General features: G+C 41.3%; 1 protein-coding gene across 1 annotated transcript; it reads left to right on the plus strand.

Moving 5' to 3' along the window:
* Positions 1–1376: 1376 nt before the first annotated feature.
* Positions 1377–3365, plus strand: LOC141649576 (uncharacterized). Its single transcript, XM_074458262.1, has 5 exons — positions 1377–1500; positions 1578–2007; positions 2104–2549; positions 2694–2813; positions 3151–3365. Exons 1-5 carry the CDS (start codon positions 1377–1379, stop codon positions 3363–3365), a joined length of 1335 nt encoding a protein of 444 aa, XP_074314363.1.
* The last annotated feature ends 13264 nt before the right edge of the window (positions 3366–16629 follow it).

Consider the following 16629-nt stretch of genomic DNA (forward strand, 5'->3'; position numbering starts at 1 on the left):
CCTCTTAAAAAATTCACATACTTGTCGATTGTCATTTGCACGTATTGATCTCCAAGTATGTCATGTTCCTGAAAATTCAATCAATTGTACAAATTAGTATTATGCTAAAATCAATTGTACATGAAATATAAAATTGCATAAGATATATCGAGTATATTTAAAATATTATCAAATGAGTTTGACCAATATAGTAAAATCTTATAATGGAAAAGAGAACATAAGAAAAACGAATGAACTGTAGGCTGATAAAAAATTATAATAAAAAGGCATGTCTATTATTGTGCTCATGGAATAAACATTATCATCTCAAGAAAAAAAAAAGTAATTAAGAAGACACAATATCATCAAAAGTTTTAAGGTAAACTAAAAATATGAATCATTATAAAGGAACTTGAGAAATGAGTTATGGAGAAAGAAGATGAAAACTATGGTTAAATGCTTGTGGTGAATTGAATAAAGTATTGAAGTGGAAGAAGATAAAAAGTTTATTGTCTTCTTTAATTTTTTTTTCTAATATTGCAATTGTAAGAATAAATATTAGGGGACATAAAAGAAAATAATTATGATATAATGAGACTTATAATATGGCTTTTTGAAATCATGTGCTTATATCACATGTCATTTAAAAATGTACTCAATGTTAGCTCTTTTATACTATTATTATTATATAGATTTTAAAGAAATAAATAAATGTATACTTTAATTTTATGAGCTATGTTAATATGAAAAAATTTAACCGATTCACTTAACATTTATGTTCTCTTCCAAAAATTTAAATTAAAATGTGAAATATAATTGTAAATTATGAAACTTTTATGTGAATTTTGGTAAGGTGCATCTTTTTTTAGGTTTTTTTAGCTCATCAAATATTTAATATATACATTTAATTTAAAAATATTAATGATGTCCTTTTATTTTCTTGATTTATATGTTACACAATATGTAATGACAATTTTTGTAAGGATTTTTAGTAATCATTCATTTTTTTTAAAGAATTATATCAAATAACCAATAATCTAATAATGATTGATAATTAATAATTAAATAATCAATAAAAATGAATAAAAATTAGCGGGGTATAAAATATCATGTGACATTAAATTAAATGCTAATGTCACATGGAATTAAATTAAATGCTTTAATCTAGCCTTTTAACTATATTGTATAGATAGATAAAAAAAATTATGGACTTATTATTGTAATATAATGTGTTACTCATCGTTTATGTAGGTTTAAATATTCCAATGCACCAAGGAAGCTCAAGCCGCTCACCTTTAATGTCTGGAAAGCATGTGTTGCAAATCTGGACAGTAAATAACTTGATTAGAAGAAACATTAATCAAGGGAATAAACAAACATAAACGAATTATTCCAATATGATCGATGTACTAAGTGACCAGAATACCATTCATTCTACCATTAATAGTAGGACCAGAATACATGAAGAGAGAATACATGAAGAGTCCGAAGCAAGTGAGGATGAAGAAGAAAATTACGAAGGTATGAACATGCTTTACTTACTATCTTTCTTTATATAAGTATAATCACGCTTATTATATGTTACTATACTGGCACAGGATATTGGGACATTGGGTGGACATGTGGAAAATTCAAAGCCTTAATGTGGTACGAAGAAAGAACTGTGAAGAATCAGAATACCCCTTCTCCGAAATTCGATGGATGTTGCGGGAACGGGAATGTCACCTTGTCTCTATTAACAAGTCCACCAGATACACTTACTAATATATATTCTAACAAGGATGCAAAAAGTAAGCACTTTTTAGCAAATATTCGGGCTTACAACATGATGTTTTCATTTACTTCAATGGGAGGAAAGATCGATAATTCGGTTAATCAAGGGAGGTGGCCATATACTTTTAGACTCCATGGTCAAAACTATCATCGAATCGGGAGTCTTCTACCAGAAGAGGGTTCGTCTCCAAAATCCGCTCAATTGTACATTTATGACACTGACCATGAGGTTGAAAATAGAATGAGTCATTTCAGGTTCGTAACATGTTGTGTTGTTACCTAAATATATATGGCATAAATTTAGATTAACCTAATAATGTTAATGCTATACCACATCTTCAATTATTGCAGACAAAATCCTTTGAACGAGGCCATTGTCAAAAGTATTCAAGATATGCTAGATCGATATAACTCTCTGACAAAATCATTTAGAATGACAAGAGATCGTTTGGGATATGATGACGATGATAATACAAATTTAAAGCTAAGGCTCATAGGAAGAAGGCAAAAAGATGCTCGAACATACAACCTACCAACTACAAACGAGGTTGCAATGTTAATCATTGGTGTTGTTGGCACTTATGATGAAAGAGATTTAATACTTGAGGAGAAAAACGGCACCTTCCAGAGAATAAATGAACTTCATCTGCAGTACCTTGCTATGCAATACCCTATTTTATTTTCTAGAGGGGAGGACAGATATACTGTTGAGATTGGTAAAAGTGACAATACCTCAGGCAAAAGGAAAAGGATTAGTATGAGGGAGTTTTTTGCTTTTCGAATTCATGAAAAATTGGGTGAACCTACTACTATATTGTGTGCACGCAAATTATTCCACCAATTTTTGGTTGACATTTTCACAATGATGGAAACATAGAGGCTTACATACATTAGAATGAACCAGCGGAAATTTTGAACTGACATTAAAAGGAATCTCACAGATGCTATTAACAGAGGTGAAGATGGACCATCATCCATTGGAAAAAGGATTGTGTTACCTTCATCCTTCCCTAACGCAGATCGAAACAAGATTGAAAATTACGGAGATGCTATGGCAAATTGTAAATGGTTTAGTTTCCCTGATTTATTTATTACATTCACATGTAACCCAATGTGGCCAGAAATTGTAAGACATGTAAAAGAGAGAGGTCTTAACCCCGATGAGAGACCCGATATTATAACTCGGGTATTCAAGATAAAGCTTGATCAGTTTATCAGGGACATCAAGAAAAAAAATCTTTGGTAAAGTGCAGGCTGGTATGTTTTTTTTTTCTTTATATTTCTATTTATATATATATATATATAAATAGTTAGTTAGTTAGTTAGTTAGTTAGTTAGTTAATTAGTTACTTATTAGTTTATATGTATCCTAATGTATCTTATTAATTTGTGTTGTAGTCGTCTACACTATAGAATTTCAAAAAAGAGGACTACCCCATGTTCATATCGTGTTGTGGTTGCATCTAGACAACAAAATTCAGAACACGAATGGCGTTGATAGATTTATAAGGGCTGAGATACCAGACAAAGAGAATGAACCACTTTTGTATCATGTTGTTACTGAATTTATGATACACGGCCCATGTGGTGTGGGTTACACAAAGTCACCGTGAATGATAGATGGAAAATGCTCTAAGTACTACCCTAAGGATTATACGGAACACACGTCCTTAGATGCAGATGGATTTCCAGTTTACAGAAGGAGAAATGATGGTACGTCTATAGAGAAGAAAGGAAAAACTCTAGATAATAGACATGTTGTACCATATAATCCTACACTTCTGATCAAGTATCGTGCTCACATCAACGTAGAGAGGTGCAACCAAACGTCGTCAATCAAGTACTTATTTAAAATATCAATAAAGGACATGATCGCGTAACCGCATCTATTTCTCAAATGGGAGATATTGATGAAATTAAGAATTACTATGATTGTCGCTACATCTCAGCATGTGAAGTTGTATGGCGTATTTTGGGGTATCCAATACACTATAGATATCCCCCAATAGAGAGGTTGAGTTTTCACCTCCCCGATGAACAAAGTGTGGTTTTTGAGGACGACGATGATATTGAAGATGTGATAGATAGACCTTCCACAGATAGAACAATGTTTTTGGCTTGGATGGGGCGTAACAGCATAGATGTTAATGCACGACTACTGACGTACGTAGAATTTCCAACAAAATACGTGTGGCATAATTGCAGTGTAAACTATGGGGTCTCTTATATTTTGAGAAACCAACAACCTATAAGGTTGTTCAGAATCAGAGTGGCAACACTACAAAACAAGGATTAAATTCTTAGACAAACAAAGGAAATTAAGACTGTTTTTGTGAGACAATTTTCTGGAATAATTTGCAACAAATAAAAGGATATAATTATCAACTTAATTCCCAAGAAAGCACACGAAATTCGGCTAACAATTTGGATAACTTAGGCTGAAATAATCAAGCAAGCACAGATTATTTCAGTTTAAGCTTAACAACAAAACAAGGACAAATCAAGCAAGCACATATTTGTTCAAGCCTTGCCACCAGGTCCTTAATCAATACCTAAGCAAGCACAAGGTATCACTAAGCCTGACTTTTAACTAGGCCATTTGTTCAAGTTGATAAGATTTCATTTTTGAGTGACAACTCAACTTTTTTCATTCAACATAATCTGATTATTACAAGGATAGATGCTTGGTTTATATAGACCAAGGCTCCTAATATTAGCCGTTCAAGGCTACATCTAAGAGCTGTAAAAGGTCTTACAAGAGTACAAGTAAAAGTGACCCAAAGTCCTTAGATGGCTGACTTACTAATGTTAAAAGTACAAGGGTAAAAACATAAAGCATAAAGTAGGAATACTAAGACAATCTTCTTTGTTTGTTTGCTCTTGCTTTATTGAATAAAGGGTAGACTTCTTTGCTGAGTTTTCTGAGCCAAACTGAAGTAGCAAGAATCCCAAAAGGCTCCACAAGAGTTCCCTTGAGCTTGTTTGTCCAAAAGAAGAAGACTTAAAGCGACATTGCACCTACTCCCCAAGGAGGCTTAATCCGGGTAGCTGAAAGTAGTCCTTAAGCTAACTTCTGATATATTTGTTTTTGAGATCGATTATCCTGGACAAAGTTGCTTTAAGGACCCCCTAGGACCAAACTTAGCCGTTGGTTTCATGACATAGGCATTTGTGAAGCTCCTGGACCTCAAATCAGAAGAAGGACCAAAACCGGGTTAGAGAACATTTTCAGGAATCAGGCACATCTTGTAGTAGGCACATCTCTTAGCTCAAGATGAAATAAAATGCCTCAATGGTTCCAAATGAAAGCTAAATGAGTTAGCTTTCATGTCTAAAAAGAATCAGCCATAATCACCGAGTAAATCTTGAGTTATTAAATTTTAAGTACACACAGGTCTATCCTGAACTTTCAGCAGAAAGTCACAAATAAGCCTTGTCTTGCAGACGCCAGAACTCACTGCTCAGTTTGAATTAGGAAGCCTCCCATATACCAAATGAAATATAAATGAGTTATCTTCCTCCTCCAATTAGAATCAGGCAAGAACAATGCCTGGATCTTCACTTATAAGCCTTGGAGCGAGTATAGGTCAGCCTGATTGAGTCTAGTCTGTGCATTGCATTCTTCTGTACGGGCTGCTTGCAGGGATTATAACTTGAGCTACTTAGCTGATATGAACATGATTCAAAATCCACAATTTAGCTAAGATCATAAGCCTTTCACAGTAGGGGATGGATTTATTAGGGCCATTTCCGACGGCCTCCGGAGGAAGGAAGTACCTGATCGTCGCCGTTGACTACTTCACCAAATGGGTCGAAGCTGTCGCGGTACCTGCCAAGACCACGGCGGCCGTGAGAAAGGTAATCTGGGAAAACATCATAACTCGTTTTGGGTTACCCCAAGTCATGGTATTTGACCACGGCCGAGAGTTTTGGAGTGACATGGTGATGAACTGGCTAGAAGAGCTCGGTATCAAGTTCGCATACTCCTCCGTCTGCCACCCTCAGAGCAACGGGCAGGCGGAAGCAGCTAATAAAACAATCCTAAACGGGCTGAAAAAGAAGGTTGAAGATCTAAAGGGAAGGTGGGCTGATGAACTACCCGGCGTCCTGTGGTCCCTTAGAACCACGGAGAAAGAAGCAACGGGGTACAGTCCATTCCACCTAGTCTATGGGTCTGAAGCCGTCCTGCCAATTGAAGCATCGGTGCCGACATTCATAACGCAAACCTTTAACCCGGTCGAAAATGAGGAAGGCCTGAAAGCCTCCCTAGACCTGGTCGAAGAAAGCCGAGACACGGCACGGCTTAACTTGGCATTGTATCAAAACCGAATGAGAAGAGCATACAACCGTAGGGTCCACAAAAGAGACTTAAAAGTAGAAGATCTAGTCCTAAGGAAGTCAGCCGCAACCAACAAAGGAAACATCCATAGTAAAATGACGGCCAACTTGGAAGGACCCTACAAAGTGGTTGAAGAAATGAGGCCGGGGACATACCGGCTGACAGACATGGAGGGAGTGCCTTTAATGAGCCATTGGAACACGGACAACTTAAGGAAATATTTTGTATAGCGGCGGAGGTGTCCGAGACCGTTGTGGGCACCCCAACGCATGATCATACCTTATAAAAATGATCCAAGTTTTCCATCAAGATACTTGTCCCTTCCATGGTCATGCCAGAGTAGACGCCGCGGCCAAAGCCGGACAGTCACTACCGAAGTATAAAAGCGTATAAGCACTGTTGAGACGCAAATCTGACTGCCCCGGCCAATCCGGGAGTGGCAGAGGAAGCGATCAATATGTCTATAGATACGGAAAGCAGTCAAAACGTGAACTCGGTTGCCTCGGCCAAAGCCGGGAGTGACGAGGGAAACGCGACTTGCCCACAGCAGTTGTTACTCGCCACAACGACCAACATGCTTAGGAACGTATAAGTACGGTTGAGAAACGCGAATCGGACGCCTCGGCCAGTCCGAGAGTGAAAGAGGAAGCGATCAACACGTCTACAGATACGAACGCTGTCGCGCCGTAACCCCGATTGCCTCGGCCAGACCGAGAGTGACGGGGACACAACGACCGATACGCTAACATGTTCACAACGGCGGTTGGGAAGCGCAAATCTGACGCCTCGGCTAGGGCCGAGAGTGAAGGAGGAAGCGACCGACACGCCAACATGTTTAAAGATGTTTAAGTACAATTGAGATGTGCATCCTAACTGCCTCGGCCAGGCCGAAGGTAAAACAAAAGGCACTCAATATGTTAAAAACGCAAGGAGACAACTCAGACGAAAATGAGATAAAGACCTCGGCCAAGCCAGAGGCAAAATAAACAAACTCTTATTAAAAATGTTCACAGATAATACAAGAAAGAAGTCGACGGCCGTCCCCATAAGGATAGCCTAAACACTACCTACCAAAGTTCAACAAAAAAAGGAAAGGTACAGCAAAAGGTTACGGACTTAAGAATTGAAAGCGCCAAAAAAGATGGCAGGGAGGAAAGGCTCAATAGTTGGCCCCCGAACAGCTGAAACTGTCTGAAGGGCCGGGTGAATCCGGTGACGACCGCCCGTCTCCCTATGCCTGTTTCTGCTCACCATCGCCAGCAGATAAAGACATCACCATCGATGGGCGACCCGAAGCCGACTTAGCAGCCTTCAGTGCCGCCCTCTCGGCCTTCCTCCCCGGCCGCCTTCACCTTTTCAAAGATGGGCCGCCTTTCTCCGCACCTCCTCGGCGGCCTTCTTCGCCTTTGCCTCCTCTTGCGGCCGCCTTATCATCCAAAGAAGGTGGTCAAATTTTTGCCACGGGAAGGAGCCGTCAGGAAAGAGCTCTCTGATTACTTCCCTGGTAGCTTCTTCGGCCTGGTCCCGGTATTGGGCGCACATGTTAGGGATGACGTCAGTTTGGAGCGTCTCAATGTCCATCTCCCTCTGGGCGAGGGTAGCCCTTGTATTCCTGTGCGCCTTTGACTGAGCCAAATACAGAGACTTCCATTCTTCCCTCTTATCAACAGCAAAGTCGAAAGCAGCCTGAAGCTTGTCCCGCTCCTCCCGCAGCTTAGCGACGTCAGCCTCCGCAGCCTCAACCTTGGCCCTCTCGGCTAGGACCGCCTTGTCAGCTTCCTCCCTAAGCTTTCGCTCAGCAAGAAGGCCTTTCTTAGCAGCCTGGAAGTCCTTCGCCGACTCTTCGGCCTCCTTCTTAGAGGCGGCAAGCTCGAGCCTAAGCCGTTCAAGCACAGGGGCAGCTTCAGCCATGACCTTTTCTTGCTCCATAATGTGAGCACCGGCCACGTCAGCCCACTTCGCCAGCATCTTGGACAACTTTATGCCCTCTGCCCTAATCTGGGCGGGGGAAGGCTTCGGGGAGGAGGAGACGATGGTGGCACTTTTATCACCCGTCTGCACAGGCCGCTTCTCTAACTGCCATTCAGAGGGACCGGTAGACGGCGGCGGTTGATCTACAAAAAATTCGGACAAAGCATCCATGTCAACATTCATTGACATGTCAGAAAGTCTGTCATCAGGAACGCCTAATGAACCAGCTAAATCTGAGCCACAGGTTAGATCCGTACCAGGCTTGGCCTTCTTGGTTGGAGAACCCATTTCTTTACCGGCCTCGGTAGCAGCGGCAGCAGCAGACGCTGTGTCTTTTCTCTTACGTAAAAGAGGAGATTCCTCTGCAACGGTGACCTCCTCTTCGACATCAACAACGACCACCACCTTCTCCTTTTGGACTGCAGAGATTGAAGGTTGAACTGAAGTTGACGCCGTCGCCGCCGTAGACGTTGCTCTTGGCTTTCGGCGCGGCACGTTACCGGCGATCTTCCTCTGAGCCGCCCCCGCATCCAAAACCTTCAACTGCTGATCCATGAGTTCGTTTGGGGCCGGTCTGCGATCACGTGCCGCGGCCTTAGGATGCAACTTAACAACTCTCCTGTTCTTATCAAGTCCCAACCTCTCGAGGACGTCAATAGACAGTTCCGGGCCAAAGCGGTCTGCAAAGGAAACGAAGCAAGAGTTAAGTAAAAGAAATAAATCAAAGTTCAAAAACAGAAACATTAAAAGCAGAGATGGGCCTCACACCGACCCCACTCACCCCGTTCGAGGGCCGGATGAGGCCGACAAGGCAGAAGTGAGCGGACTCATCCTGAAGAATGATCTGCGTTGGGGGCATCCATCCCTTCGGCGTCCCATCCTTCTCGGCCTCAAACAGCTTCATTGCCCACCTTTCATCCTCATTAAGATAGACCTTCAAGGCGTCCATCTTAAGCTTATTCCGGGAGACATATTTCTCACGCTCCCCCCGACTCTCACACCGCAAATTGACACGGTGCTGGAAGGACCGGGGCAGTGGATAATCCTCCGGAACCTCGACGTATACCCACCGCCCCTTCCAGTCCTTGCAAGAAGTAAGCTTAGATACGGTGATATAACCCGCTCGGTCGTATGCTATACCACCCGTGCCACCCACGACATTTCGTCGAAGGTGGTGAAGCGGCGAAAGAGGTTCACCGTTGGGACCTCCCCTTTGAAAAGACACAACCATACAAAACCAACAATCGTCCTGATGGCCAACGGATGCAGTTGGGCCACGGCGACGTTCATGGCTTTAATAATGGCAACAACGTACTCATTCAGAGGAAACCGAAGCCCATACTCCAGGTGTTTGATGTATACGCCGATACAACCCGGGGGAGGGCAACAGACGGCCTGACCCTCTTTAGGAATAACAATCTTATACCCCCTGCCGAAGGAGTAATGATCTTCAAAAAGTTCAGAACCAGAACAATTGGCGAACTTGTTCGTCCAACCACGATCTGGACTGATCTTACAGGCGTCGTCGTGATCCAAGAGATGCGGCCTCCCCTCATCAGAATGAGCCCTTTCCTTATCATCACCATCATCATCAACATCATCACCATCATCCTCGAAATCCTCCAAATATTTTGGATCAATCTCAGGAGAAAGCGGCCTGGGACCCCCAACGGTTAACGGAGTGACAACCAGTGCCTCCTCTTCATCAGGGCGCGACGGGGAGCCCCCCGGCGCAGAAGTACTAGGTCCAAAGATCGCGAGAAGACATGACAACAAATACTTAACAAATAAAAGTTGAAAAATTTGTTTGTTTACCTTGGAAAAGTGTTACGCCGAGTAGCGCTTTGAAGACTAGAGAGAAGTTTCGTCAAAGAAGGCTAGAGAGAAGAAATTTTTTTCGAGAAAGTGAATTTTTGGCGGCCAAAATCAGGGGCTAACTGCTCTATTTATAGAGCAAAGCCCATGAAACGGACCAATCAGGGCAAAGCCCATGAAGCGTCAACCAATCAACGCCGAGCCACGTGTCAAGCATGCAGCCATGGAATGTCAATCGACAAACAGTTACAAAACTTTTTCAACACGCTCCTTGACAGAATGCCAATCGACGTATCTTCTTCAACACGATCCTTGGTATCTACTTGCCAAACGGCCCGCTGTTCAACCGAGCTTGGCAGCACCGGCCGGGGGCAATCAAAAGCACACGGCACTCACAACCTCGGTCTCGGCCAGCGCCATTTTCTTTTCCACATTTGATGTCCATTACACATCCATGTGGAGGGGGGATATGATACGGCCTGGGCAGAAGCAAGCCGAGGAAGAAGAAGTCGGGGAAGAAAATTTTACTTGCGCAGAATACGCTCAACACTCATCGAAGGTCCATACCACGGCATAGACTACGCTGGCCGCAAATTGATGAGGCATATTCTGCACCCGCTGACCGAGTCAACACATTGAGCAAGGTCAAAGATATCCACAGCAAGTCAACGTATTAGACATCTTAGCCGACGCAGCCTGTCGGCCCGTCACTTGGGTCTCGGCTAGGCAACTAGCCAGCCGGGAGACATATCCGCGTACTCATATCCAAGACCCTTCGGCATGGAGTCAACCAGGTCCGCCGGCCTGCCATAGGTCCCTCGGCCGAGGGTAGAACAGTCTTTCCACCTGCTCTGCCACTTGGCCACTACGTGACAAAAGGTGAAAGTCTATAAATACTCCACTTCTCTCATTGAGAAAAGGATCCGAAAATAATCAATTAAACACACTAATCTGGTATAAACTCCCTTATCTCTCTACAATATACTTTGTGCCAAGTAACACACAACTTAATCCCTTTTAAGTTTACTGACTTGAGCGTCGGAGTGAGTTCGCTCGGTACCAAGCCGAGCCCTCAGTTTGTTCAATGTTTCAGGAGAGGCCGAAAGGAAGAGTCAAGCAAAGTCGTCATTCTACAAGCTTACGTGGTAACGAATCCTGCTCCGGAATTACACCCGGAACAATAAGATTTACTAATTTCCCTTGGGTACAGCCTGAGATACAAAGGAAAGAAGTTGACCCTGGCTTGCTGGCCCTTTCAGGAATGTAATCAATTCCATGAACTAATTATTTTGATCATTCCTGGACTCATTTGGCTTCTCCCTGACTTGGACCTTGATATGATCAATGGCAAAAATATGGAGATCCATATCCTGAAGTAAAAAGTGAGAGACTCATGCTCCAACTCCTGTTGCAACCACCCCAGGTTGAAAAAAATTATCCTCAAATTTCGAATGCATATCAAGTCATTTATTCAAAATGATTTCACCCCTTTTATTGAAAGCAAGTAAATCCCACTTAAAATGCATCTCCATGAAGCTTCAGAAGACTCAAGCCCTTTTAAGCTTGAATGCTACTTCTAGAGACCAAGTAACATAACTTCCACCTGGATCATAAATAAAAATGGCAAATGGCAAGAGTTGTGGTGTACCATTCCCAAGCTCCCTTCCCTGGTTTGATTTTCCTGATGGTTCTTCACAACCCCAAGCATGAGAACCTGGATCAACTGGCTTGAGAACCTACCCTAACTTCCCAAGAGACTTAATTCCAAGGTGAAATTGCAGGTCACTGTTTTTAGGCAATTTAAGGATATGCCTGGCCATCTCAAGCGGCCACTTAAGAAGCTGAATTCCAAGTTGAACTTGCAGGCCACCATTGATAGAATACTCACATGCACAATCATAATCCTCAAGAGTAGTAGGATGCAATGTTCCTCCTGGATCAAATATTTTCTTGCCACCAAACTCTTTAAACAAATCAGGCTTAAAGGAATTTCGAAGTTGTTCTTTGTTCATTTGACATTTAAGGATTTGGACATTCCCCAAGTTTTGATTTGCCTCACTTTTTTGTGGAGTTTCCAGAAATGACTTCACTCTTTTGTTTTCCAAGTAGGCTAGGTGTTGTTTGGCTTTTTTATTTGGTGGGTGTATAATAAGAGGAGTTGAAATTCCTCCCATTACGTGGATTTCAAAACCTAAATGTAGGCTGATGCCTGAAACCATGCCTGACATGTTTGAGCAGGTAACAGCCCAACAATCCCCATGTGGTTTACCCTTGCATGAACCCCAATGAGTTACTCCATTGAATAGAACCAGAATGCCTGAAACTCTTCCAAGATCATGTAGAGAAATTACACTTGATATCCCAAACAAGTTTAACAAATTCTCACAAGGAATTTTCATAATATTCACCTCTAAACTAAACAAGTTCAAAACTGGACAGCAGGGTTTAAACTGGTCCATTTCACTATCAAAAATTAATTTTCACTTTGGATGAATAAGAATGAACATTTCAGAAATGGACATCCTACTTAGCAACATTGAGAACACCCAAGAATTATTTTTCAAGCCTCCAAACTTCCTAAAATATTTCACAACATTACCAAAAGACAACTTGTGAAGGTCACAGCTCATATCATCATTTTTCACTCTTAACATGTATGGAATTGGACCCAAATAATTAAGGCTAACTTGTAACCTTACCAACATATAAAAATGGAAGTGAGGGGTTGAAAGAATACAAGTTTTACTTCCCAAGCAGCTGGTTTTAAAACAAAGATCAGGTCTGGTGCATGGCTTCAGATTTGGCACATTTGAGTATGGAACAACCCAAGACTCTCCTGTTCCTTTACCCTTGATCATATCCCAACAAACTTTACCTCTGAACATCACCATGGCCTGTCCAGACTTCAAGCTTTGACGGTCAGGCAACCCTTGATTCACAAATAACTTTAAAGGGACTTGATCAGTAAGTTGCCCCGTGCTTGCACTATGAGGCAGGTCAGGGTTGGTGCAGGCCTGTTCTTCCTCTTGTTTGGCAGCTTCAAATGTAGAGCTAAGTGTGGTTTCAATATTATGATGCAGACTTTTCAAAACAGCAGGACAGGTAGCATAAGCTCCCTTGATATCTTGTTCAATGCTTTTAGGCTTAGGACAAGCAACATCCAAGCATGGCCTGACAACTCTTTGGTTTAAACCCTCCTCATTCCCAACTTTTTTCATAGCTTCCAAACTTTCCCTTTTAGCTAAGACCTCATGATTCCTAGATCTTGCTAAGCTCTTTTCCACACACAAAGCCAACTCAAGCAATTCACTATATGAATGCATCATTTCTAAGTTAATTCTCCTAGCAATTTCAGATTTCAAGCCAAGATAAAATCTGATTCCCCCTTGGACAGAATCAACTTCTTTGTCACACACAAAGTGTAATTCCTCAAATAACTTAGCATATTCAACAACACTCAAGGAATTCTGCTTAAGGGTTTTAAGTTCAACCCACAAATCATTCATGGTAGAGCAAGGTAGAAATTTTAATCTCATATTCATTTCAAGTTTAAACCAAGATCTTATCCTACTCTTCCCTTCCATTCTCCTTGAAAATTTAAGAGTATTATACCACAACAAAGCAACACCCTTTAAATAAGACACAACCAGTTCAAGCTTCCTTTCCTCAGAAAAACATTTGTTCTCAAAATAGCATTCAACACTATATAACCAAGACACAAATGTTCTACCGTTTTCACCATTAAAAGAAGGAAGTAATGGTGTCATACCTATACCTGTAAGGGCAGGAGAGGACTTAGAACACTCAAGAAGCAGGTGGTGCTCTCCTTGGTACAAATCAGGTGGCTTTGGTTTCCTTGGAACTCCATGGCTACTGGTTGCCTTCTTTGTATGCACTCTAATGTCATATCCTCTTCTTAAGGCTTCTAACCTTCCCATGACAGCTTCTAAGGACTTGGAAATGGAGCCAAGTTCACAAGGCTTCCTCTTTGACCATGGAACAAAAGGAACAACACCAATAGCTACTGATTTTCCCATGAAAATTCAGAATGACAACAACTCAAGTAAAACAGATTTTCCAAAAATCAAACCAAAGCTTTGATAATTTTTATTCACTCAATGGGCTGTTTTTGTATTTGTAAAGTAGTTAGGGAATATAAGGAACTCACAAAGGCTTGAATCTACCCAAGACTAACACAAGATGGAATTGTGTTATAACCTTGCTCCGATTACCAGAATTTGCAGTGTAAATTATGGGGTCTCTTATATTTTGAGGGATTCAAAGATGAAACCAGCAACATATAGGTCTGTTCAAAATCAGAGTGGCAACACTACAAAATAAGGATTAAATTCTTAGACAAACAAAGGAAATTAAGACTGTTTTTGTGAGACAATTTTCTGGAATAATTTGCAACAAATAAAAGGATATAATCATCAACTTAATTCCCAAGCAAGCACAGGAAATTAGGCTAACCATTTGGATAACTTAGGCTGAAATAATCAAGCAAGCACAGATTATTTCAGTTTAAGCTTAACAACAAAACAAGGACAAATCAAGCAAGCACAGATTTGTTCAAGCCTTGTCACCAGGTCCTTAATCAATACCTAAGCAAGCACAAGGTATCACTAAGCCTGACTTTCAACTAGGCCATTTGCTCAAGTTGATAAGATTTCATTTTTGAGTGATAGCTCAACTTTTTTCATTCAACATAATCTGATTATTACAAGGATAGATGCTTGATTTATATAGACCAAGGCTCCTAATCTTAGTCATTCAAGGCTACATCTAAGGGCTGCAAAAGGTCTTACAAGAGTACAAGTAAAACTGACCCAAAGTCCTTAGATAGCTGACTTACTAATGTTAAAAGTACAAGGGTAAAAACATAAAGCATTGCCCTCCATGATATCTAGAAAAAGTTGAGGGTTTCCCCCCTTGATTCTGCTCTTATTGCTGCTGAATTGGAACTTCAGAAAGAATATAAAATTCTGGAGTCTGCTAGGCAGAATTTTTTAGCTCAAAAAGCTAAGATACATTGGATCAATGAGGGTGATGACAACACTGGGTTTTTCCATGCCTCCATTAAAAAGAGAAGAAGTGTGAATAAAGTTATTCAGATTGCTGGGCAGGATGGACAAGTCCATAATACTAGGGAGGCTATTAATCTAGCTTTTGAAAGCTACTTTAAGAATATCCTGGGGGACCATGCCACTGTTAGTCCTGTTCATCAAAATACTGTCAGGCAGGGGAAGATATTAACTGAGGAGCACCATTTAATTCTCAATAAACTTGTGACTAGGGAGGAGGTGAAACAAGCAATTTTCTCTATCCCTGGCACTAAAGCCCCTGGCCCCGATGGGTATAGTAGCCAATTCTATAAGGATGCTTGGCCTCAAATTGGAGAGGAGGTAACTAATGCCATACTTGACTTTTTTAGCAGTGGGAAGATGTTAAAGCAAGTAAACAACACTGTGGTTACCCTGATCCCTAAAGTGGAGTTACCTACTTCTGTGAATCAATTTCGACCTATCTCTTGCTGCAATGTCCTCTACAAAGCAATTTCTAAAGTTCTTTGCAACAGACTGGGGGGGGGGGGGGTCTTACCTGAGGTGATTAGTCAGAACCAAAGTACATTCATCAGAGGTAGGGACATAGTGGAAAATATTTTGATTTGTTAGGACTTGACAAAGCTTTACAATGGATCCTCTTGCTCTCCTAGAGTCATCATGAAGCTGAACCTTCAAAAAGCTTATGATTCTCTGGAATGGAGTTTCCTTGAGGAGATGATGAAGGCTTTAAATTTTCCTCCTAAATTCACCAGCATGATTATGGAATGTGTTTCCACCTCACATTATTCCTTGTCTCTTAATGGGGAAATCTTTGGGTTCTTCAAGGGGCAGAGGGGTTTAAGGCAAGGGGATCCTTTATCCCCCTTGCTCTTTACAGTGTGTATGGAATATTTAACCAGAGTGATGAATGTGGTTCAGGATTATGAGGAGTTTAAGTATCACCCCCTTTGCAAGAAGTTAAAGCTTTCTCATTTGTGTTTTGCAGATGATTTACTTCTTTTTTGTAAAGGTGATAGAAGATCTATTGTGCTGCTTCTTAGAGCTTTTGCTACATTTTCAGCTGCCTCAGGTCTGAAAATGAATGCTAGTAAGTCTAATATCTATGGTAATGGGATGATTCAAGGACTACTGCAGGAGGTTGCTGATCTCTCTGGCCTGAAAATTGGGACACTGCCCTTCAAATACCTGGGGGTCCCAATTGCTTCTAGGAAGCTCTCAGTCCTTGAATGTAATGTTCTGGTTGAAAGGATAGTGGATAGAATTAGGGCTTTGGGTGCTAGGAAACTCTCTTATGCTGGTAAACTAGTGCTTATTAAATCAGTCCTAAGTACTCTTCATTCTTACTGGGCCAGAATTTTCATCCTCCCCTCTACTATTATGAAGAAAATTGAGTGCATTTGTAGAAACTTTCTGTGGCAAGGGGATATTCATGCAAATGTACCAGCTCTGGTTTCATGAGAGAGTGTTTGTTTTCCTAAGGAGCAAGGAGGTTTGGGGATTACTGACATTACTCTCTGGAATCGTGCAGCAATGGGGAAGTATATATGGTGGATTATGCAGAAGAAGGACCACTTGTGGGTTAAGTGGGTCCATAGTATCTATATCAAATAAACTGACTGGAAAGATTATGAACCTACTACTGGGGCTAGCTGGTCCTGGCGTAGTATTTGCAGATGCAAAAATCAA

The sequence above is a fragment of the Silene latifolia genome, chromosome 3 (assembly GCF_048544455.1).
Source record: "Silene latifolia isolate original U9 population chromosome 3, ASM4854445v1, whole genome shotgun sequence".
NCBI lineage: Eukaryota > Viridiplantae > Streptophyta > Magnoliopsida > Caryophyllales > Caryophyllaceae > Silene > Silene latifolia.

What these genes read in the sequence shown, in the direction of transcription:
- LOC141649576 (XM_074458262.1), top strand. Translation starts at nt 1,377, where the DNA reads ATGATCGATGTACTAAGTGACCAGAATACCATTCATTCTACCATTAAT. An exon ending in AATAGAATGAGTCATTTCAG is followed by an intron (nt 2,008 to 2,103) that starts GTTCGTAACATG and finishes CAATTATTGCAG; the next exon opens with ACAAAATCCTTTGAACGAGG. An exon ending in TCGAATTCATGAAAAATTGG is followed by an intron (nt 2,550 to 2,693) that starts GTGAACCTACTA and finishes GGAATCTCACAG; the next exon opens with ATGCTATTAACAGAGGTGAA.